Source organism: Enoplosus armatus, chromosome 20 (genome assembly GCF_043641665.1).
Source record: "Enoplosus armatus isolate fEnoArm2 chromosome 20, fEnoArm2.hap1, whole genome shotgun sequence".
NCBI classification, from domain to species: domain Eukaryota; kingdom Metazoa; phylum Chordata; class Actinopteri; order Centrarchiformes; family Enoplosidae; genus Enoplosus; species Enoplosus armatus.
This window is the reverse complement of record NC_092199.1, coordinates 9,181,597-9,206,644: the sequence shown is the minus strand read 5'-3', so window position 1 is coordinate 9,206,644 and position 25,048 is coordinate 9,181,597. Positions and strand designations below refer to the sequence as shown.

The 25,048-nt window shown below is 41.7% G+C and overlaps 1 protein-coding gene across 1 annotated transcript in view; it reads right to left on the bottom strand.

Moving 5' to 3' along the window:
- dnmbp (dynamin binding protein) overlaps window positions 1-24,797 on the bottom strand; it is a 33,471-nt gene extending 8,674 nt beyond the window's left edge. Inside the window, exons 1-4 of the mRNA XM_070926775.1 lie at window positions 24,653-24,797; window positions 23,210-23,332; window positions 18,744-20,686; window positions 18,452-18,710 (exon numbers count right to left, since the gene is read on the bottom strand). Coding sequence (XP_070782876.1) covers window positions 18,452-18,710; window positions 18,744-20,686; window positions 23,210-23,332; window positions 24,653-24,797 — 2,470 coding nt within the window. The remainder of the gene's footprint in view (window positions 1-18,451; window positions 18,711-18,743; window positions 20,687-23,209; window positions 23,333-24,652) is intronic.
- Between the last annotated feature and the right edge of the window lie 251 nt (window positions 24,798-25,048).

The window sequence follows — 25,048 nt, the reverse complement described above, 5'->3', positions numbered from 1 at the left end:
GGCCGCCCTTTACTCTTCGTCTTGTCTGACTAGCTTTTGATCAATGTCTCTGCTATCACTCCCAGCAGGCTGATCTCTGGGGGTGCCTGGGACTGGAGGGAGAGCCTGGTTCATGCACCGCTGCTTTTTATGAATGGATCCAAAACTGGAGTGGACTCAGGCTCTTTGTGTGCAGCACAATGGCCTGTGACAGCAACGACAGACATACAGGCTCTCAGGGACCGGGCAGACATTAAAGAGGAGGCAGTTAGAGGGGGACTGAGGGAGGAGAGATACTGGCTACTAGATAGTGGCTACTGTGGTTTATGTGAAGTCGATCCCACATACACCTATAAATACTCACTAAAGCACCGAATCTGCAGCTGAAAATAGTCCCCCAAAATGTACAATTTACTCCTGTTGGAGTAACGTTTGCCCAGCTGTTTCAGGAAAGTATTTACGTTTCTTTTAAAATATGAGAGCTGAGGAGGTGATAAAGGTCATAATTACAATTGATCAGTCTACTTCCTCTAACAGTGTCAATTTTCAAAATGAGTTCAAAGTCTTAATCAACCAATAAAATCTGATCAGGTGAAGGTTCATGGTTGATGCATGAATAAAGTACAAAGCACAGCATGCAGAAAGAAGCCATAAGTCATTAAGTACCATGAGATGGACTAACACAATGTTGTTTTTGGTCTTTTCTTGGATTTGTTGGCAATAACAGGAAAATATGGATTATAACCATTGCCATGAATAAATCTGCAGAGGGGAAACACTGCTTCCAGATCAGTTACATCTCAGCAGGGGAAGACGCAGAAAGTGCTGTGTTGTGTTGTGTTGACGGATGAGGGTGACGTCACCCTTGCTCCTCGAACAGATGCTGTCAGAGGCTAATGAAGTTAACTCTGCTTACCCTCACGTTGCTCCATGCACTTGCAAATACTTGCAGGCTATATGCACACAGCATCACAGTCACATCCTTTTGGAAACTTTGTTCCAAAGTGTGACCGCTTACCATGAAAAATACCTACTTCTCAGGAGAGTATTGATACATAAAGACATTGCAAAAGTTTTTACATTTTGAGGCAAACATTTCAAATATATCATACTTTGTGAACACAGTGTCTGATCCTTGGGCCACCTGCCTTTTGTCTCCCTCCTACCCTGACCTCATCCCTCTCTCTTCACGTGACTTGGCTAAAGCTTGACTCAAGGAGCTTTTCTCATCGCTTGTGCCATATCTCTGCTGCTCTGCCAACCGCTAACACTCGAGGATTTCCCCACTCATGAGAAAGTAGTCCACTAATGGGTTTTAAAAGTCAACACAATACAAAGAGAGACTGAAAACAAAAGGCTCCAAATTTAATTGGAATCAATCTGCTTCTTCCCACGTTTGATCCTCTATTCACACACACACGTACACAACAACATCACATGCTCCACTTCACATGCCTAAAAATGCAGCCACTTCCATCATAACCAACCTGCGAAACCACATGACCAGATTTGACCCACTTCTGTGGAATTCCACTTTTCTTTGTTCTGTGATGTTTTACAAAGAGATGCAGCCATCACACACTTGCTTGCACGATTGCACACAACAAGAGGCTGGAAACAGCACAATTCATTAGTTAGTGGTCCAAAATTAGATTTTTCAAAGAAATACATTACATTAATTGACACACAATCACAGGTGCCCATGAAGTTAAGGTGTAACTTAAGAATCTCAGCATGTGGAACAGGATCTGCCTGTGTCACTCAGTCCGCAGCCACAGGAAACACCCACATAACAATCACTCAGTATCTACTGAATCACACACCTGTGACTGGATGCCAGCAATCAGAGACTAATCACTCAGTACAAACAACAACCTGCTGCTGGAAGCCTCATTATGGTATCAAGCCAGAGAATTCAACTAGTCAAAGTTTTCTAATCAGGAAAATAAAGTCTTCTATGATGATTCACAATAAATACACTAATTGTTACCAACTGTTGGGAATGTTTGCCATTTAATTTTAATCAGCTGTTCTTTCATTACTGACTATAAACACCTGCTGATTGCTAACTCAATATCTGCAATATGACGACCAACAGAGGACCTATTGTTTCTGATAGGAAGACGACTGCTAAGTAATTATGAAGACAAACCACAGCAGCCCATATTATACTAAATCAAAAAGGTATATATTGCATTTTCAGGATAAAATCACAGTACGGTTCTCATTGTCTTGTTTGGGAAAGGAGATGTTTAAATTGTCTGAATAGATCTGGGTGTGTATGTCATGTGTGGGCCTTGTATCATTATATAGCATACAGTAAGCCTTGGGTGTATACAGTACACACACACACACACACACACACAGAGTAGAATTGGATCATGACACTGCAGGGGGCTTCGGGTGTCTGTAGAGAACCCCAGCAGTATGAAGGTTAATAAATGAGTTACATTCAAACTCTGACCTGGTTACACATATTAGAGAGTTTGGAGAATAAAACAAAGAGACTGCCTATGTAATCTCTTGATGTTGAATAAGGATTTCATCAATTCCAAATCCATTATTGATTGTAATCTGATTCTTTATCAATCCTTTTCTAATAAAATGTTAGGTGGAAAATGACAAATCCCATATCATTACTTTTTGCTCGTCAAAAACCGAGCTGCCTTATTGACAAGAACGCTGCAGCGTACACAGGAATTTGAACACAAATGCAACAGAAAAACTTAAATAAGGTTAACTTTGACAACATTTGTCAAAGGAAAAAAATAAATGCATTAAGGCTGCCTATGAGGCTCTGCTGGTAACAATGTATGCACATTAGCTCTAGGAAATGTAGCAAATGCACAAAAATGCAGCATTCCTCTAATATAATGCAACAAATGTTGCAACAAACTGGCGGGATGTTTAATTCATGGTCAAATATATTCAGACACTGAATCTGTTTTTATCAAAGACTCATTTGAACACAAACTCAGAGATTCTGTGTCCCAGATTTAAGTCACTGTTCGTAATGCACAAGCATCAACGGGTAGAATCAAAAGAATATAGAAGAGCGGTGCCTGTTTCCAAAAAGGTTCACAAACTCATCTGGATATATTTGCAGGGTAAAACCTGGAACAGCTCTTTTTACATGAGCCCATGTTCCAGATTTGGGAAGGTTTGGAGATTTACTCAACGTATCCAAGGAACTCAGTAAACCTGCTTCTTGGAAAAAGGAGCCTGAACGCTTCACAGGAAATTAGACAATTTACAAGTTACAAATACACAGCAGGGTGGATCACTGGGACAGTCACAACAGGGAGTGCCCTTCATAACACTATAAAATGACGTGAGCCAGACAACATCTCTCACTGCACCTTCTGTCTGAAGAGTATCAGTATGACTGCAGTCACAGTCACAACTGAAGGATTTAACAAAAAACACAGTAGTGGATATCAGACGGCTCAAACTAATGACAGCTCAGTCAGACCGCATGGCTTAAAGATCCCCAAAAATTAGCGAGATTGTGACTGGAGTTTTGCTGGGGTGAATCCCTGAGTATCACATCCTCCCACTATGATTCATGGTGAATATGCATTGTCTCATTTGTATGAAATCCATTTTTTTCAGCTTTTTTGGTTTGTTAAACCTAAACCAAAGAGTAAGAAGCATTTTATTTGCCTTTTCCTACTTTAATGCATGCAATGATGCTGATAATATTCATTCAAATCTTAATGTGGTATCAAAGAAAAACAGATTCAGTGCTACATGTCCGTCTGGCACTGGTTTAAGTTTTAGATGAGCATAAAATAGATGGCGTGTTAATGATTACATATTTAATTTTACAATCCCTTATCAATGCTTCTCTAATAAATATTCAAAAAACTGAAAAGTTCCCCTTAAATCTCAGCTGTAAAAACATAAAATAAAACATTATAAGAAATGTATTCCCTAAAATTAACCGATCGTTCTGTTCAAGGCACAATGTTTACGCTGCCTCGCAAGCAGACAAAAAGGGAGCAAGAGGGAGAAAAGAGAAGATGGTGAGGCCTCACCCACCTGCTGCGCACAACTTTCTTCAAACCACTTCAAAAACAAGCACACACACGCGCACACACACACACACACAGTGGTTCAAACAACGCCACCCACTCTACGATAGTCCATTGTCAATCTGAAGTCCAGCTCCTAAGTCTTGTAGAGGACTGCGTGTCCCGCTGCAAAAACTCCATTCCAGACCTCCAATTACCATGAGAATGGATGGGAACCCACCATCATTAAACACAAACACACACTCACACACACACACCAGGGAGGACGACCACTCTGGCAGACAATAAAACCTGGAGCTGGACTTTGGCTGTTTGCTACTTCAACAGACTGTGTCCCAAATCCATACAAACGTATCATCATAGCATACTGTGTTAGCAGTTAATTTACACAAATATCAACATACTGGTTGATACCATTTTATACAGGAAATGATCCAATAAGTCTGAAGATGTGAGTCAAACTGCAACTTTGGACAGTTGCTGCCAATTAAACGCCACAAAGAGACAACAAAATGGTTTTCCTAAGATTTAGCACTTTTTAGATTTTTTGGAGCGGTTTCACCACCACCCACAATTGTGAGCAGCTCCTCCATTTCCTTTTTGACTGTGAACACACAACACACTCCAAACCAGCTTAGAATCAGTATGTAGTTTGGTTGAGACAATGAAACTGTTGTGAGCTGTTGTACGCATGCTGCGCTAGCCTATATCTTAGCCTGCCATGACAAAAATTGATTTCTGTCCTTCACATGAGTGCATGCCCTCGATGATTCTTCAAGACTTAAATAAAGGTTGAATGAATGTTAATGCCCCAAGTCAGGTGTCACATGACATTCATTCAACTTACTGAACTTAATTCATAATTTGTTGAGCCCTTGGTTTTTCTTTTCTGAGTTGTTACGCTGCATTAACTCACATTTGGCTACTGTAACATTTCTTAGGGGTTATGCTGAGTAGGATGGCTCAAGTCCAGTGAAGTCTAGTCCAGTTCTGTGATGAATCTGTTCCATGTTTCACAGTCGACTGACTCCTGACCAGGCTCCTCCTCTGACAGGCTGAATTTTAGCAAAATTATGATGCCTTGATTCAACATCTTCCCCTCAACCCTCCCAAGTTAGTTTGCACTTAAGGATATTTTAACTCTTTTATATAATCTACAAATCCATCCAAGTAAACTCAAGAATATTCTCTTTTAAATATCTGTTGCTTTGTGCAGCAAAGCTTTAGCAAATACAGTCTTCAAGTAATACTTCTGACTTCATGGTCCGCAGTCAGCCGTGCAAAGTCAAAAGTTTGCCCTGCACAAAGCGCTCTAAGGTCAGACACAATCAGTGCTGTGTGTGTTCGGCTCCAAAGTTCACAGCAGAGCGCACAGTCGCCATGGCAACAATAGCGGGGGCCCTCCTCATATCAAGCCAAGTTTTGGAGAGCAGGGAGTGGCTTTACTGAAATGATCACATGGGCAACTCTGTGTGAGTGTGAGAATAAGTTCATACAAGCTCCCAGACTCTCTTGAAAATGGCGACACTAGCAACAGTATTTACCTAACAACCTGCGAGCCATGACATGCAATTAATACCAATACAAATCCATGATGCTGGTAACTGGCATAAGATAATCATGTCAGTACAGGCTGTGTAAATACTCTTAAAGGGCCTCAAACTGTCATCCTGTCACACATTACTGCAACTCCAAATACATTTCTCTGCAGACACGAAAACAAAATCTTCTTTATTCAGTGACATACCAACCCGTTTATCTCTTTTAGGGGTCAAATGTCAAAAGGTCACATTCCTGCTCCTGGCAGAATCTCACAGCAACCTTTATGTACCATTGTTGGGGAATTCCTGGTAATTACAGCCCTCCATTCAAATCACACGAGTCATTTTAAAAGCAGGTCATGTACTGATACATGTAGCATTCAGAATGGGGTTTTCTTCAGAGTTAATCCTGTGTTTAGTGTCCACCAAGAGATACAGCCCTTCTTGTTTCCAGGTGGATACAGCTACAGTCTAATTAACAAGTTGAATAAATAAGTTGCTACAGTGCTGCATGGCAAATGGGACCAAGACTGTGGCTCTCTGGCTTCCATGGAATTTCTCATTTCGTCTCATTTCTATGATGAACAATATCCAATTACTTCAAGAGACCATCAGTTTTGCATATGTGCAGAGGGAGTTTCTGGAGGAAACAAAACCATTAAGGGAGGGACCTGTTCAACCAAAGAGCTGCACTGTCTTCAAGTTTAATGAAGAAGGAGGTGACAATGGCTCTATTGGGTACCACAGGCGCTTTGGTGATACACACTGGTGCAACAACAACATTTAACATATTTTTAAATGGTCGTGGATCCCAATACTGAGGAAAATGTCAATCACATTACATTTCCTCAGTTTTCGTACGGCCATTTTGCATTCAGTCTGCAGGCTATTGCCTAAGACACTATTGCCTTTACTCCCTGTGTGGGAAAATATTTGTTCTTTAAGTACAACCTGTGTGTGACAACTGCCTTGAGATGACTGAACTGGGCGCATTATATCTGTTGCTAATTGTAAGACAAGTAAAGACAAGGATCTGCCTGAGGGCTTTATGAGTTTTCCCACAACGAAAATAGAAGGATTGAGTTCAACTGTGCTGTGCATCGCGCTCTACAAATAAAGGGCTGTGTGACAAAACACTTAAAACTAGTACGTTTCTTAATGTAAACACCCTCTAACAAGAGCATGAAGACACACTGGAAGCAAGATGGTTACACTAAAACCTTCAGTTCTATTGTGCAACTGTAATCTTCAATAAACTTAAACCAGACTAAGGCTTGTTGTTGCCCTTAAAATGAAACTAGATTTAGTAACTATCCTAATAACATCCAATTCAAAACCAAAACATAATGATATAACTGATACTGGAAATGCAACATGTAAATCTAGGAGATATAATGCATTGACATTTCTCTAAGTGGTTTCGTTTTCCGTTTGAGACTGACGCCCATATTTACTAATAAGAGTGAGTCTTCATCACTTTACCACAGAGGACAGTAAAATAATCACTGTATGTAGAGACATGGAAATAAATTAGTGCCCAAAGCTAATGTCACGATGGCCAAGATCAACATCTTTAACCACTGTGACAGTTAGTACACAACTAAATAAAACAATTGCGGTCACCTTCACCACAAATTAACATTCAAACAAGTTTTAAGTTTGTTTATCAGACTGTGATACACCAACAGTGACAACCGACGTTTGTCACAGACAAATACTTGTGTATTTAGAGTACAGTGGAGTATTTGGAGCACAAACATTAAGTGTCACACTCATTTCTACTTAAACTGCATATGACCGTGACCGTATTTTGCACTCGCATGACGAGCGACAACCATACAAACGCTCTATATGACAATTGCCTATGTCTCATAATGAGTAAACTAGTCCTGATGGGAAAAGGAAAGTTCACATGGTCAAAGATCAGTTTTCCCCTCACACTTCCGTCTAAAAAGTGCAGATAATATCAGTCTTGTTCCCTATGCAGGTACCAGGAACATTATCCAACCCAGAACTGAAGAATACCGAGATGTGCTGTAGTTAACTGTGTATGTATGCCTGTTGTTCCTGTTTTGGACGTAAGACTTACAATATCAGGATGATTAACATGGAGAATATGAAACGCCTTATGCAGCAACAGTAAGCTTCTTCCACTAAGACAAGGATTGTTGTGAAACCCAACATTAACCAAAGAAATATTAATGAAAATGAATTGCACTGGAGTTGGAAAATCACCTTAATCAATAATAAATCGAGGTGGCACTTGAGCATGATTATCAGAAATGATTTAAAACTCATAATCTAGCTACGAAAGAACTATAAGGAGGACAGAGGATAAAACAAAAGCATACACAGCATGTGAGTGTGACCTCCACTGACTCATGCAGACCTTTGGACTAATGAGCTAAATCATTTTTTTTGCCAGCTGACTTTTTTGCTTTCCAGCAGTGAGATAAGACGTCTTTAGAGCAATGTTGTCAGACGATTTGAGATCTTAACTCCTAACTCCCCCACCCCACCCCTGTACCGCTGCCCACCAATGGCTGCGACTGCTCAAGGATTACAGAGGACAACATAGCATATGCTGCCAGATCATAGCTGGATGACGACACACAACACAATACTCACACACAGACACTGTCCGAAAGACATTTTTGTAAAAGTTCAAGAGTGCGACTGTAAACAGAAATCCATGTGCATACTTACAACCATACCTATTTAATAGCTTTATCTGCTTCAACAATAAATAGGTCGAAAAACATATTTTGCTGTGGTATATCTCAAGGGGGCAACGTCTCTTTGGATATACCTACATTATGTAAGCTTGTAACATCATCATATGCACACACAGACACACACATGAAGTTCATAAAACAAATTCTAACTAGACCTAGAACTGTAATAGCTAGCTCTAATGTATGTCAGATGAAACATTGATTAGCAGCTGCGGCTCACTAGGTTCAATAGATTTTTCAGACCCTGAGAGAGGTCTAATATCTAATACTGGATTACAGAGAACAAAGACCCTTATACATGCTTAAGGCCCATTTCAAAAAGCCTCGACCGTCACCTCAATGTCACTGAATCACAGCGTAAGCCCAATAAGCACTGCAACAATATGGTCTAATGTTTTTAGCCATGCAATCAAATGCTTTACTCAGGGCAAACCCCTGACACCGCTGAAACAGTTTAACAGGATTAAAGGATGACAAGACACTGCAGAGGCAAGTGTACATGTATGTGTGTGTGTGTGTGTTTTGAAAAATGGCGTCATCTCTCAAATAAGCCTCCAAGGGCCTCACAAGCGCACACACACACACATGCACACACACTTAGTATCAGTCTAGTCTTGCAGTGAAGGAGTCAGGCCAGTACTGGCCACCGCCTGGCACCAGACAGACCCCCGCCATCCACTCACCATGCTGACGCTAGGGATTAATACTTGGACTCCCAAAATGGCTGTGTGGTGGGGGCCGATGTGGACTGTGTGTGTGTGTGTGTGTGTGGGCATGAGTGTGCGCGTGTGTTTCTAGGTGACTGGGGGAGGGGTCGTGGGGCGCCACCTGCTTCTTCTCAGACACAATAAAGTGAGCCAGAAGAGTGCTCTCTCTTTCTTCGTTTCCTCATGAAACACACTCGCACACACACACACACACAAATTTTCTGATGTTGATGTTGATTTTTGTGTTTACATACTGACTGTTTATCAGCACACCCAAGTGAACCCTAATCATCCCAACACTCCATGTTCACAGCTATCCTCCATATTGTACTTTTGAACTATTCCCAGTGTTAACATGTGATAACATCATTGTCCTAGGGCTGTGTACTTAACCTCAATACTGTTATTTACAACTTTGAGGGAATGAGTTAGCATCAAATGCATGGTTAAATTCTTAGTTTTGTTTACTTCCTCATCTAAATCAGGAAACATTTCAAAGGCAAAAATCTGATTTAGGCTTAATTTAAAGTTCTTAATTTGATTGCACAGTTTGTTTTTTTTATTTAAAAAGGGGGGTTTTAACATGTTAATGTCCCCCAGACTTCCTCTAAAAGTGTGACAGTGTTTAGAAATATTGTTTTGGTATCTGAACCGAATCTCTGTGATCATATTGGCCGTAATTTTGAAAATATTCAAATGAGACTTAGCTCTAGATATTAGGGTTTGGTAAAGTTGACTGTCCGCAGAACTTGGTATCTTGATGAGTTTTGCAACATTTAGGCTGAAATGTATATAGCAAATAAAGATATGGTTTGTATACAAAACATACCTGTAAATAACAGAGCCACTTCACTCACCAATAGCTTTATAGAGTGAGTATTTAAGTGTATCCCTGTCTCAAGAAAACAACAAAGACAATGAAAGACTAACCGTTCAGTCATGCAAAAACTGAACAGACTAGTCATGGCTGCACATAGCATCAGTGATGCAGTGTATGGCAGGAAACAGGAAAACTGCAGACAGGGGAAATGACCGCAACAACAAAAACCAAGAGCTCACAAAACCTGTTCTGCAGGTTCTTGCGACTACAAATACCTGACAGTTCACTTTCCTGTGAGATAGGTGATACTTACACATGCGCACACACACACACACACACACACACACAAGTTCCAGCACACACTTTCTAAGGAGGCGAGTCTGGCTAGTCAGCACTTTGAAGCCCCCAGCATTGATTAGAAGAGCACATCTGGAGGTCACCAATGATAAGAAGTGAGACACCAAAGACTGTCGCCCTCTCCACCCTGTTTCATCTACAGGGGTTGGGAATGACAAGAACACTTGCAAACCATCTGTCCTCTTTTGTTTTTCAAGATCTGTTTAGTAAAGTGGAGTTGTACCTGAGCCTTTCATCTTACCATTGATGAATTGTCTGGTCTGAACCGTCTAAAAATTGGATTTTGAAATGATCACACATACATATTGTAAGTACTTCATGCTGTGCAAATACAGCATGTGGAGTACTTTCTTTCACATGACAATATCCTTGTATTTACCTTTGTTTTGTTTCCTGGTAGTGGCAAACTGGGAGTTTCGCAGGGAGCTTGGAGCTGTCTTCCTGTAGAAGCTGTTACGATCTAGGGAGCCCACATAAACAGGCTTGCGACCCCGTTTTGAACCAACGCTCCCAGCACTCGATTCATATCCCTTTTCCTGCTCGTCACTGTGCCGGTATATAATGGGATCCTCAAAAGAGCGCATTTCCCTGAGCACCAACTTCTGGTTCTGCTGCTCAACCCATTCCTCACAGTGTGTCTTGCGATCCTTTTTAGGGTATTCCTCATATCGTGAATCTACTGATATTGAGCGTAGATCTCGATATCTGTCTTGGGGTTTGTAGTGGGAACGTTCCCCTTCTCTGGATTCATAACGGTCTTCATTCTCATGGTCGTAGTGGTCCACAGTCCTCCGTTCATGGTGGTCCCTTTCTTTGTAGTGGTCTCTCCTTCTGTGGTTGTAGTGCTCATCTCTCCTGTCATAATCTGCCTCCTTGTACCTGTTATAGTGGTCCCTCTCCTTATAACCACAGCGCTCGTCCAGTTCAGAGTCATACTGGTCCCTTCCTTTACTCGTGTGAGTTTCCTCACCCCTTCGATTATAGACATCCCTGTCTTTGTAGTTATTTTCTCTGCGGTCATATCGATCCTCAGCATGCTGGTCATAGTAATGGTCCTTATGTTTTTGCTGATCATAGTAGCGTTCCTCCTCCCTACGCTGGTAGTATTCCTTTTCTCTACAGCGAGGACTATCTTTAGAGTCATAATAATCCCTATCACAGTCATAGTAGTGATCATTATCCCTGTAATTGTCTCTGCGAGCATAGGTGTCTTTATGATCATAGTAGTCTTCATACTCACTGTTGTAACTGTCCTGTTCTCTGAGGTCATGTTTACGGTGTTTCCTGCTGTCACAATATTGCTGGACTCTGTCGTCATATCGCTCATTGTATTTCCTGTCATAATGATCCCTATGCCTGTATTTGTCCTTATGATCATACTCGTCCAAGTCTCTGTGACTCCTATGGCCATAATGTTCAGGGCTATGGTCATTTTCTCTGACCCAATCGTCCCTTCTTCTTCTGTCCTCGTCCAATTTACCATACCCTTCCTGAGTTCTGAAGTCATTATCATCTTTTACTTGTGGCACTCTGTTGTAGTCCTGTTGGCCATAATCCTCAGGGCCCTGGTAAAAACAATGTTTGCCTTTCCATTCAGATATCCTCACATCTAGGTGACCGTCCTCTGAACCAGGGTGGAAGTAAACGTCCTGGCCTTGAGGCCTCTTCTCTGCCTTTTGCCGGTCATCATATGCCCTACTGGGTTGTGGGCAGACATTGCCCTGTCTAATTTGGGCTTGGTGTTCCCATTGTACTGGCCATGGAGCTTGCACATGCACTGGAGGTGGCACTGGCCCACCTACAGGCACCATCATGCCACCATGTACTGGCATAGGGTAGCCCGGAGCTGGAACTGGGTCACCAGGATTTGCTACCATGACTGGTGCTGGTGGCTGTCCAGGAGGAACTACTCCATACGCAGGATATCCAACCTGTTGCTGCTGAAGCTGCAGTTGGTGTAGTTGTTGTAACTGTTGCAGATGGGCCATCCTCTCTCTCTCTCTGGCCCAGCCAGCATCCCCCAGCTCCTCCACACTCTTCCCTCTCCTTACTGGGGCACCAGCTGCATAGTTCCAATCCACGGGACCAAACATGACTGGGTTGCCATAAACCACCGGGCTCTTCATGGCTCTTGCTGTTTATATCAGCCTACCTGGAGCTGATACAGTTTCCTGTCCAGCGTGGCTTATTCCCTCTTTCCAAAGTCCTGCATTCCATAACAAAGCGCTGTGGGAGACTCCACCTGTCAGGCATATTGTCTGTAACTCTCCCACTTGTTTTCTCTGTCTCCTCTCCACTGCCTCAGCAGGACTGCTTGGCCCAAGCACCTCCCAGCCCTCAGTGTAACCGAATCGTACCCTCCCCGCAGCTATCTCAGCGAATCGTGGAAGGAGAGGGGGGGCAGGGTTATTGAAGGAGGGGCCTCTTTGGGTTAATGATTCAGTGGAGTCACATGAGTGGAGGATTAGCCCAAACAGCCCCTCCCATTGTTTCAATTGGCTAGGACCTCTGTTTGCAGGAAAACAGTCTGCCTAGAGATTTTCTTTGATGGAAGATGGAGAATAACTTCACAGGCTGCCTTGGAGGCGCTTCAGACTTTGGCACAAAATGTTTTTTTTTCACTGCCATGAACAATCCCCCATCCTTCCTTGTATCCTGTTTTCTTTGTTTTTGCTATGTCCTGTGGGTTTCACTGCTATGTTCAACAGGTCATTAATGCATTCTGTAGTGACAAAAGCAATGAGGCAACTCATTCCTGTCAGTGTATACAACCGGCTTTAACTTTCATGTTCTAACTTTCGACACTGGTCCAAAGGCCTTGATATTTGTGGGTAAACTGAAACTGAGCAAGAAACTGACCCCAGTCTGTCAGTTCGACTTCGCCTTACATTTCAGGGAGTAGCAATCATTTACACATGAAGACGTCCATGTGAATTTGGTGGAAACAAATTTTCTTTTGAAGTAAAAACTGATTGAAAGAGGAGTGTGAAATAGAAAACAAGTGAATGGAAATATCTAAGTTAAGGAATGTATTTAGATATTTAGAGCGAGTCAATGATTGTGGAGAGGGATTTTTGAGCGTACACAGCCTGATTAGGCCAGCGCAGCTACTAAAAAAGTAGCTGCTGGTGTGTACAATGAGCTATTGTTGAAAACTGTCCCTACTCTGGGAAGAGACACAATCTTTTAGTGTGAGAAAAAAACTCTCTCTATTCATAAAGCTGGAGTATAATATATCCCTCCCCCCTTAACTCTCCATGAAAGAGGCAGGCACTGAAGGGACAGGTTTAAAAGGACTTGCATAATCTCTCAAGTGCACATAATACACAAAGACACACATATGTGGGATAGCGTCAATTTCCCATCAGTTCAAACAATCTAAAATGTAATTAGACGCTTAGGTTTTTTTCCCCAGGATTTATATTTTGAGTAAAATGCAGTTCCTGGTTTGATTAAACTTGTGTCAAGTTAGCCTAGCATAGATAAACCTTCTTACAAACCAGGATATAAAAATCTTCACAAATGTCAAATTTGTGGGATTAGCCAAAATGTGGCACAAGCAAAAGGCTGGAGATTCTATGTATACACTAAAAACACCCTCTTACTGGATGATTTTATCTTGCAACCTTTTTGTATCTTGTTTACTACAAAACAAGTGAAAAACCTGAAAGTAATCTTGTTTGATTCCAGTAAAATTTGCCACAAAACAATTTAAATAGATACATTGCTCTGTAACAAGAAAAGGATTTTTCCTTTGTTTTTTTAAGAAAAACAATTAAATCATTGCTAAAATGAACACTTTTGCAGTGCACAGACCAAAACCCATTTTGCACAGCCACACAGTTTCGTGAGGTAAGGCTGCCCATAGAAATCTTACTCATGTACTTTGTTCTCTTCTTTCGTAAGACCGTTTAATTATCAGTGTTCAACATATCAGCTTTCAGTAGCAGAACACAACCGAAACTGTGTGTTTGAGTACGTCTGTCAACAGTAGGAATGTCAAATACAACATTCCTCTCCACGGCTGTGTTAGCTTATGTAAATGAAGTCTTCAGGGGCTTGATCGACATTCAGCACATCTAGAAAAAGCGATGTGATGTCCAGGAATAAGGTCATATATCAAACTGTCTGCTGCCTGGAGGTCTCCCAGTTTGTAAGGCTGACTGAGGGAAACCTGAAGCTGAAACAGATCCTGAAAACAGTGTTAAATAGATCAGGCTGTAGTGTCATGGAAGCCGATGGAGGTGTTTTTTATGGTGGGTTTAAAGAATTAAAGGAGGCTGAAGGTCAAAGAGCTTAAACGAGAAAAGAGGAAACACAAAGAGATGGTGGAGACAGAAAAACCTGCACAAGTGTGTGAGAAAAGAGCGACCAGCACCCAGCACATTTTGATGACACCTGATTTACATTACAATATTATATGACCAGCCATGATTTGATGCGCTTACATACACACTTACATTGTCAGGGATATCTGACTAACTTTTGAGCTCTAGCATCACACCTCTTTCAGCTTCTGAGGACTTCGAACTGGCCTCTGCACAGTGAAGTGCAGGCAGAGCCCAGAAGTTACTCCCTGCCTTGTAACAATAAGCTGCCATTGTCTTTGAAACGTCACACTCAGGAACACACCCTGCAAAAGCATGGAAAACACTCACTCCTGGGTGAGTGTGTGTGTGTGTGTGTGTGTGTAGCAATAGGATGACAAACAAGTTTTTTGCAACAAAGATCCTGAGATTATGCTTGATATGTACACACCGTTCTATGAGCTAAACATTAAAAGGGAAAGCAAAGCTTTTGTGTCTGACAAATGTGTTGATAATTACCATATAAACATTCTGCGATGGGAGTGTGCTTGATTGTTTTTCCCTTCCAGATGCTGAATCTCAACTCTTCGAAAACATGTCACTATCTTAGTTCATTTCCACATCTAACTGTGCAAATATAAAAGGAGAAAGAGAGAGAGAAAGAAGGAAAAGAGATTGAATATCTAATTTTATTACTGTGAATGGAGGGTGTGAGAATTCCTGATGAGTGAATGGAAACTATGTGGTTGCATGACCCTTAGAGGCACCTGTAGGCAATAGAGCATGTTCTTGCCCTTAGGCAGGATGCCATTCATCGGCAGACATTAAGATCAGGGATTCACCCACTGACCCATTGATCAAATCAGGACATGAGTCATTTGAATGCAACAAAAATAGAAACACATGCATTGATTGATGCACATGATTATTAGTTTACTGGTACAATGACAAACAAGATTAGAGGAAAAGTATTCAATTAGAAAACGCTGGAATAATCCGGTAGTAATCAGATTACCTTAGCAAGATGAGCTTAGAGCAGGTGAACAATACTTCACCTCAACTGACCGTTTCAGTCTTTCATTGCCAATCACTGAGAAACTATGTAAATAAAAAACACATTAATTCAATAAGAATGAAATAGAACTGAAACTTTGATTACAGTGTAAAATGAGACACATTAACATAACAAAGGAACCTGGTTGTTGGCACTGATTAGACTGAAAGCATCTAAATGAATGAGGACATTGTGTGTGTGTGTGTGTGTGTGTGTGTGTGTGTGTGTACGTGTGTGTGTGTGAGAGTGAGTGTGTGTGTGTGTGTGTGAGAGTGAGTGTGTGTGTTTAACAGTGAGAAATAGTGAACTCTGCTGTCCAAACGTTGATGCAGGTACGTCCAATGTCAAGCAACATGTACAGATAGGGAATCAGCATAGAAATAGTCAAATAATTGAGAAACTCTCTAACCAGACATGAGAGGCAGTATAATCCAGCAAATTTAATACCTTAAAAATCAACTTAAATCATTACATTGATGAAAAAATAATGTAAGAATTCAATGTCATCAGAAAAAATAAGTCCTGCTCATTGATTTGCAACATTGCCCCCATTGGCCTAATACACCCAGAGGCTAAATTAAATCTGCACACTGCACTGACATTGAATTAAACAGAGCAACGTTGCAATTTAACAGAGATCTTCGTCATGCATTGCCAAATAGACATCACAACGCAGAACAAGCAACACATTTATCACTCAGGTGGGTTGTGATCTGCATGATTGAGTCATTCTCTCTCACACTGGACCAATCACAGCAGAGTTAGATAATGCTGCGATGCTCGGTCTACACAACACTGACTATCAAACAGTCTGACAAATGACCTGATAAACACCACCCTGAGTTCAAGCCTACCTGCCACTCTGTTGGACCTGGCCTCCCGAGCGAGTCCAAACAATGTGGTGAGGTGTGCCACAGGCCACGTCACAGCTCGCCACAACCACACTTTGGCTCCCACTCTAGAGTGGGCCATGCTCTGTCTGTCTCCACGACTGCAAAAATCCCCCCAAAAAACACACCAAATGTATTCCCTCTCCTCACTCCTTCTGAAGAAGAACAGATGATGGAGGAAAAGGATGAAAAGTGCAGAGTGAAGAAACTGTGAAGCGAAAGAGGTAGAAAATCTGGATAGAGAGAGAGAGGGACTAGAAGAAAGAGAGATGGTGGAAAAAGGGACAGAGGCCCATGTGCATTGCTTACCCTCTCGCTATGTGCAGGAATGCACCTCGTACCTATGTGAAAAAGTGTTGGGCTGCCAAAGACAGCTCTGTGCGCCCAGACAGTATGAGATGGCAAAAACAAATCGAGTACATAACTATTGTTTCTGATATATGTAAATATATTGGGGACATTTTCTGTGTTCACAATTACTGTCTCTGTCCAGTCAATTAATTGAATGTCGAGAGATCTACAATCTGCAATATATTTGTTAAAACACACCTGTAACTGAATCCTCAATTTCAGATTCATCTTGTGTGTTGGTATTGTGTGACCTTTACTGCACTTTAACAAGGATGAATACGTCATGCCAAATGAGATGTGAAAGCCGTAACTATTAATACTTGTAAACTTAATAAAACTGAAACAAAACTTACTACTTACAATTTCCCTTTACTCCACCTAAACCCTGCAGCAACGTGCCGGCTCTCACTACACTACACTTTTCAAAGTAAGCATTGTAGTGAGACAAAGGTAATTCCTCAATATGCACACGCAAACACTCACACAGTGTTTTGAATACCTTCATTGTGGAGGGTAAATAAGGATGTCTTGTTTGCATAGTTTACAGTGCAATTTAAATAACTAATGTTCCTGCATGTGTGTGTGTGTGTGTATGTGTGTTGGGGGGGGATCGAGATCGGGAAAACAAGTCAAAGAGGAAATCTGGTGAGCACTGATGGCTCATTTTTAGATTCCTGCTATATTACATTTTGTCTTCAGTGAATGGGTATTCACTCTTTAAACTAACCTGCAGGCAACAGGGCCTCAGAAGTGAACTGTGACATCAAGTAAAAGAAATTCTACTTTATTTGTCTTCTCTTTTGCATTGTTTCCATTTAACCCCTGCTGCTACAGTAGCTAACTTGTAAATTTAAAAGGAAAACATCTACATTAATGCATGTAGACAAGGTCTGGGATCTTTGTTGCTGCTGGCCTGCTCACTTTCTGGTGTTTTTGTCCTCACTTTCTTAGTGCCAGTAGTTTAAGCCCACGAATGAAATATAATGGTTTAAGTATTTCATGTAACAATTAATTTTTGGGATCATTGTTTTAGACAATTGGTCTATTCTAGGGCTGCAACTAACGATTATGTTTACATTGATTAGTCTGCAGATTATTTTCTTAATTAATGGATTAGTTGTTTAGAAAAAAAAATCACAAAGTCCAAAGTGATGTCTTCAAATGTCAGTTCAAAACTCAAAGATATTCAATTTAAAATGAAAACAGGGACAAATTCTCATATTGGAGAAGCTGCAACCAGAGAATGTTTGCCATTTTTTCTTTAAAAAATATCTGAAATTATAAACTGATGATCAAAATAGTTAAGCTCTGCTCACACCTCTATTTTGGGAAATCCTTGAGGTATTTGCAAGCCTTAACTCTTGTACTTACGATAAGAAAAACAAGCAACCCGCATTCAGTGCTGAATCAAACCCATCTTGTCTCCAGTTGCCATCAGTTCTGTAATGTTATTGATATCTCTAAAACATCCGATTTTGGTTCTAATCAAAGACTCATAAAACTCCCGGAATATTCTGGTGGTCTAGGGGTTAAGGCTTTAAATCAAAACATCCTGAGTTGTGTATAATTGGCTGGTTGCATGTTATTCTAATCTCTCAACTATCGACTATCTAATAAAGGCATGAAATATCCAAAAATACTTCCCCCACTTCCAATGCACGGCCCAACAGTCTTACCTTGTAGCTGCTGCTGCTCCAAGGCCAGTGTCTCCAGCGTATAGTTGCAGAACTCTAGATTCTCCATGGCTTGCATGCGGGCCGTCTCATCCTCCTCCTCCTCCAACATGGTCCTGAGTTCCTCTGCTGTGTGTGCATATGCCTCCATGTCATGTTCCACCTCTTGTAGCCGTAGCAGAAGCTGGTACTTTTCCTCCTCTTCCCTCTGTCTCTGACTCTCCAACTCCATCTCTCTCTCCAGCTCTTTCTCGGCTTCCAGCTGGCACTGGATTTCATGTTCCTGGGCAGTTGCAAGGTCACCGAACTCAGTCTGCCCTTCTGTTATTTGGTCGCAGACGTTTATAGCTGGTTCATCAGGGGTGTAGAAGATGGTTGGAGGAGCAGTATTTTGTCTTGGGCAACGAGGAGGGGGGCGTGGAGCGGGGCGGGCTGGTTTATATGCAGGTGGGGGTGGGGGGCGAAGAGCTCTAGGACGAGGAGGAGGAGGGCGAAGGGTCTTGCGCCTTTCCAGTGACGAGGAGGCAGAGTTCGACTGCAAGAGGTGGGACAGTGGTGAATGTGAGGAGCCTCGAATTATATCGCTTTCATCGCTGTACTCCAGAATAGAAAAGTGCCGCGAGATCTGGGATTGCTGGCTCCAGTCCCCTAAGGAAGACATGTCCCTGGGAGCACCAGAACTCACGTTAGTATCACTATATGAAGCAGTCAAGCTTTTCTCAAATTCGAAAAGCTGCTGGGATAGTTTGGTCTCCAGGTCACCAGCTGAGGTTGCTAGGGCATCAAAGGTGAGGGATGTTGGCATTATACCATTGGAGCCACGCAGTGTCTGCTGGGAACGTGGCAGTGTCTCAGCAATTCCCATCATCATATCAGCATCACTGACACTAGCGTGGCGACTTAGCTTCTTCTGTTTATGGCCCTCAGCAAGGTTAAATAACACCTGGCCAAGACTGGCATTTCTGTTACTGGTGGTGGCACCATCCGTTGGTGGCCTCCGGTGGTATCTGCTGTCTTTAGACCAACCATGCTGAGTACTAGGGAGGGTCAGGCTATGGGTTAGTTTGCTCTGTAAAGATCGAGTGTTACCATTAGTATAGTTAGACCGATTTGTGCCAGAAGATGGGCCATGGTGCCGATGGCTACGTGCAGGCAGACTAGGCCGAGATGGGAGTCTAGGCCTTGCTGGAGGAGTGGATTTGGGTCTTGCAGGCCCTCTCTGTGTTGGAGCGTCAGGTCTACGTGGCTGAGAGTCAGGCCTGCTACCCCCATCTCTCTGTCCTCTGTTGTTAGTTTGAGCTCCAGTACGTGTGTTTTCACTTTGCCACCTCTGCTCCTCAGTCCTCTCAAAGTAGTCCAGGTCCCACACTGTATGATCCTCATATGTCCTCCATTCAGGATCATTTTCTGACCCATTGGGACATAAATGATCTGAGCTGTGTTCAGAAGTAAAGCTGTTTTCCTTGTCTTCTTCTGGTTCAACATTTGTTTCCTCTGCAGTTTTCTGCCCGTCGTCCTCTATCTTGACAAAACGATGAGGAAAAATGCCACGTTGCCCTCGAAGCTCCCCCTCCAGCCACCCATCTTCCAAAGTGCTTATAACACGTATGCGATCCCCCATATCAAAGTCCAACTCGCCTGGTTCCATGGCCCGAAACTCATACAGTGCCACTACATAGACACCACCCTCGTCTGCTTCCTCTTCTTCTACTACAGTCTCCTTCTGCTGCTCTTCCTCTCTCAGAAAAACCTCTCCTTCTTCTACACCTTCCTCCTCGGCCCCTTCTTCTGCATCGTAAGAGTCCTCGTAGCTAAATTGTTCAGAATCATTGTTCAAATACTGGCAGTCCACGGGCTCCTGAGGAGATCGGAGGGGACCCAGGAGCTCCACAAACCCCTCGGGGAAGATGCCCCTGCGACCTTCCAGCTCTCCCTGGAACCAACCCGGCTCGGGCAGGCCAGTGATGATGATCAAGTCCCCCTCGCGGAAGTCCAGCTCCTCATTGAGCTGCGCATGGAGGCTCATAAGGGCCCGGGCCTGGCCCAGGGCGTAAGGTGGGAGCTCTGAAGCCTGGGCCTGAGCTGAGCGTTCAGACAGCTGCCTGGAGCGGCCTGAAAGGTTCAGCTCCTTCACACATGATGTGGGGAAGAGACCACGGACGCCCCAGGCATTACAACCACGCTGCCAGGTTTCTCCGAGGTCCATGGACCCCCCTGCCTCTCCAACTACCACATCACCTAGAGAGACATAGAAAAAAGGGGATCACATTACTGATGTGATGATTACTGAAGTCATGGTTAAATGCTCAATAAAAAGTTGGACTTTCTAAAGTTCCACCAGTTGTTGTTGTCAGGTGTTATATTATCATTTGAAATATATTTAATTAGTAATTTTTTAGCCGAACAGATAAGAGGGGAGTTACAGCTACAGTATATGTATAATGCTTATGTTCCTCTGATTCTCTAATTTAACCAGTTCGCCAATGCATTATACAAAGAACAAGCTTATAGTTGCTGCTTGTGGGGCGGCCGACAGGTGTGCCTGGAAGAGAGCTTGATAGTTGGTCTGTTTTCTTTTTTTTGCATATTTTGCACTGCTGGGGATAAATACTTAATTAAACCGAACTGAACTGAACTAAATTGAACTAACTTCACTTAATGTGAATGGAATTAGAAGAACTGCAATGAAGTACTGGGTATTTCAGACATCTTTGTCAAAATGTTTGCCTGCATGATTCAGATAGCTCTGGTCACATTACATCTGAGTAATTTATTTCAAGTTATTTCAGATTACCTTTATTATTGCATTCCTAATAACTGTACAAGGGTCAGCGTTGCTGTTAATATATCTGGAGAAACAGGGATTATAGGAATGTAGACTGGTCAGCCAGAAGTCACGGGGGTCACATTCCAAAGACCTGCAGCTCCACCTCCCATTGTGTCTGCCACCAAAACTGGAGCGCCGCCAATAGAGACCATGGAAAATCATACTGGAAATGAACATTTCAACTCTCAGATGACCAGAGACTGTTTCCTATGATCCAGGTGGTGTTGGTCATGGGTGGAATCAAAATAAAATAATAAATATGTATGTATGACAAAAGGACAATTAATTAATTGTTGATTAATTATTTGACATAGTTGGGGCTATTGAAGAGCAAAGTTGTGAGTTCCCATTGCATACTAAACATGCTTTAACATAACCAGAAGTGTTCCGCTAGATTCATTTAAAATGTTTATTTTGTTAAAATCAACTTCTAATGCACAATTCAATTCAACTTCAGCTACTACTATGACTACGACTACCACTGGCACATCTAATGACAACAATAAATCGTTTTACCAATGTAAAGGATCCCTGCAAACATCAGTGTTGTATGCCTGAGAGTGTTGTGAATGACAAATCAGAAATAACAACAACTAATGTAATCATGTCAGACATTTCAGGAAAGTAAAGAGAAAACAAAAAGTCAGCTGAAGACAGTCTATGTAGGTTTCAGTTTGGCATCTGGGGACATCTAGTGGGGAGTTTTGGAAAGAAACTTTGTATGTTGTGTGTTCAGTGTCATTATTATGTGAAGCTGTAACAATGAATCCACCAAGATTTTATCATATTCTATATCTTTAACCATGTATGGAGGTATTTGTGTTTTGCTCGAGAGAAAACAACAACCCGCAATTGGAATTAAAGCAGAGAATTCCCAAGTTTTAAAAGTGTCTATCGTCCCATAGCCCTTTTGGATGACAAATTTAAACACTCAACAGCAAGCCAAAATAGATGGAACCTGTCAGTGAAGAGTAGACCAACTGACTTCACAAAATGAAAAATGGTTGTGGGGTAGGAGAATCAATGTTACTTTAATGGCCTTAAACAAAACAGTTCATATGAACATAAGTACTTTCCCAACTACAAATAAATACAAAAACAGATGCAAATCTGTGTCTGTAGCTGACTCTGAATATGAGATGTATAAGTATGTAAGGTTTCTTTAAAACTTCACTCCTAAGTCGTGGCATCTGCTCTAACTTGTCTTTAGAAACTCCCTCTAGCTGCACAAAGTGACCTTTACCTTCTTTCCTAATCAATTTTCTAGAGAAGCTCCACCAGACATTATCGCAGACTGACACCACAGGTTTGATCCGTGGCTATTTCTGTGTTAAAGTTATTATTGTTGATTTAAAATGACTGGACAACCTTTGACCATGTAAATACCATACACATTTTCTTAAACTGAGATTCCCTGCACCTTGTCTCCATTCACTATGATCAGTGCAATCAGGGCTTGCTTTGTTACAGTGTGATTTGTAGAAAGAATTTTATTTGTTTTGTTGTACAGTTATTAGTATAATACCCTGCACTACTCATATTGAATGGTGCACAAAAAACATTGTTTGATTTTCATTTCTGGCAACATTCAACTTAAGAGAGCACAGAGACAAGGCATCAGGTCACAATGTCCAACACAACACAACTACACTACAACACAAAACAAAACAAACAGTTTACCTGAGCACAGCGACATCAACAAGTAGCGTTAAGCTAAGTGAGAAAACATGACCCGTTAGAGTTAACAGTAGTACTATATGTTTGGCTTGTGTGACACAAAGTTACATCCAGTATCCTGTGTAAAACATGTACTTACAAAGAACAGATAACAAGGCCCATGTGTTCTGATGTTTTATGACTCAGAGTGAATCGTACTTCAATCGTTACGTTAAAAGTCATCATCGTCTGTATGAGTGCACGCAGTTTGTCTGTACCTCTCTTCAGGGGCAGGTTACCCGGCTCTGCTGAGCTGAAAGCATTGATGCACACATACAGTCTGTCTCCAGGCTTGGTGCTGGGAATGGTAACCTCTTCCACAAAGGTGCTGGGAAACTGACCTGAAGACAGGAGACAGAGGAAGAACACAACTGGGTGACTACAGTGAACACAATGAAAAACATGTCCTACACATCCCTGATATGTCTGTTTCCTCAAGACAATGACAACGATGACTGTTGTAACTTCAGTTCAGATGTGTCCATTATTCAAATACATTAACTCACAGACATATATGTTGTTATATGGCTGTAGAGTCCTCAACCTAATTTCAACAAAAGAAAATAAAAATGTAATTTTGATTACCTTATTACCTTATCAATTCCATTATTTTATTTAGGAACCTTGCAGAATGAAGCCATTTGTTTCTATAGGTTAGACTAATAATTCTAATGTTTTACTGTAGTTTGCTATTGAAATCTATCTGAACATATTTATGTGTCCTATTTTCAAGGTACTGCAATCCTCAAATCATACAAATTCATAAAAAAAAGTCTAGAGATTGTTCTCTTTTTGATTCAGATATTTGGAGAATGCCAACAGATTGAGAACAACAATAAAGCAAAATGTTATTGGAATAGAGCAGAATTGTATTTAGTGTAAACAGAGATATCCCTTACTGTTCACAGTATGTGCATGTCTTTGAACTTCACTTCAAAGTATGTATGTCAACATTTTATCAGTCATCTTTCCATGGAAGTCATGCCATAAACCTATTGGAAAACGTGTTTTCCAGGAGACAACATCGACTTCCCCTCTGCACTTCCCTTCTGAGGGAATCCCCTTTCTCATCTTAAGTGTCAGTCGACTCTTCGAAAATTTAAGTGGATTTCTGTGAGTTTGACCCTTCAAGGGCAGAGAAAGCACAGGATCATTGGTGTACACTTCTGGGGCACATCTTGGCCAGAATACATTGTGATCTTTGAAATGAACATCAAGTGATACAAAAACTATTTAATGTGTAAGAACCTTATGAAAGGAAGATCTGCAATACTTAATTCCTCATTTTCCAGAGTAGTTTTCGTTGATTATTCTAATTATCAGACTTACTTAAGAGCAAGAACGTTTCATTTTGAATCCCCTGCACCCCTCAAACCCTGCCCCTTACTCTTCAAGTGGCCAGCCATGGATGTGTGGTGTAATGCATTACAAAATTCGAGAGGAAGTGAACCAGGGGAAGTCAAACAATTATTAGAAAGCATTGCTGAACTGCACCCAGTTTCACATGTGGCTTGTTTTTCTAATCAATAAGCTACAGTACATTTTTCCATGTAGTTTTTCCATTGGGCTGAAGTCCTTTGTGGCAAACAAAGTGCAACTCTTTCATGGAAATAATCAACCATTTTGTTTATTTACAGTAATAATGATGCCTGACACCTTACCTGTGACGCCATCTTTGTTACCAAGCAACCAGAACTCATCCAGGACACTGAGCACCTCGATGACATCACCGGTGAAGAGTGGCAGCTCCTCGGAGACGCTGGGGAGAAACTCGAACACGGCACGCACCACCGATCCTGCTTCCATTACTCATAACCTGTAGAGGAAAAAAAAATAGAGACAGAGAGATTAAGAGATAGTCCCACATTGTTTTATATCAAAAATGCATGAAAAGATTCACACACTTATTGAATGTTGAAAAGTTAGGATTAAGTGCAAAGTCTCAGGATGCAGTGGTCTCTCCCATGAGGGAATGTGTCTCAGTTTTCCGAACAAGGCACAGTGCTGCTATTCAAAATGTTCGCCATACAAATCAACAGATGCCTCACAGAGAGAGT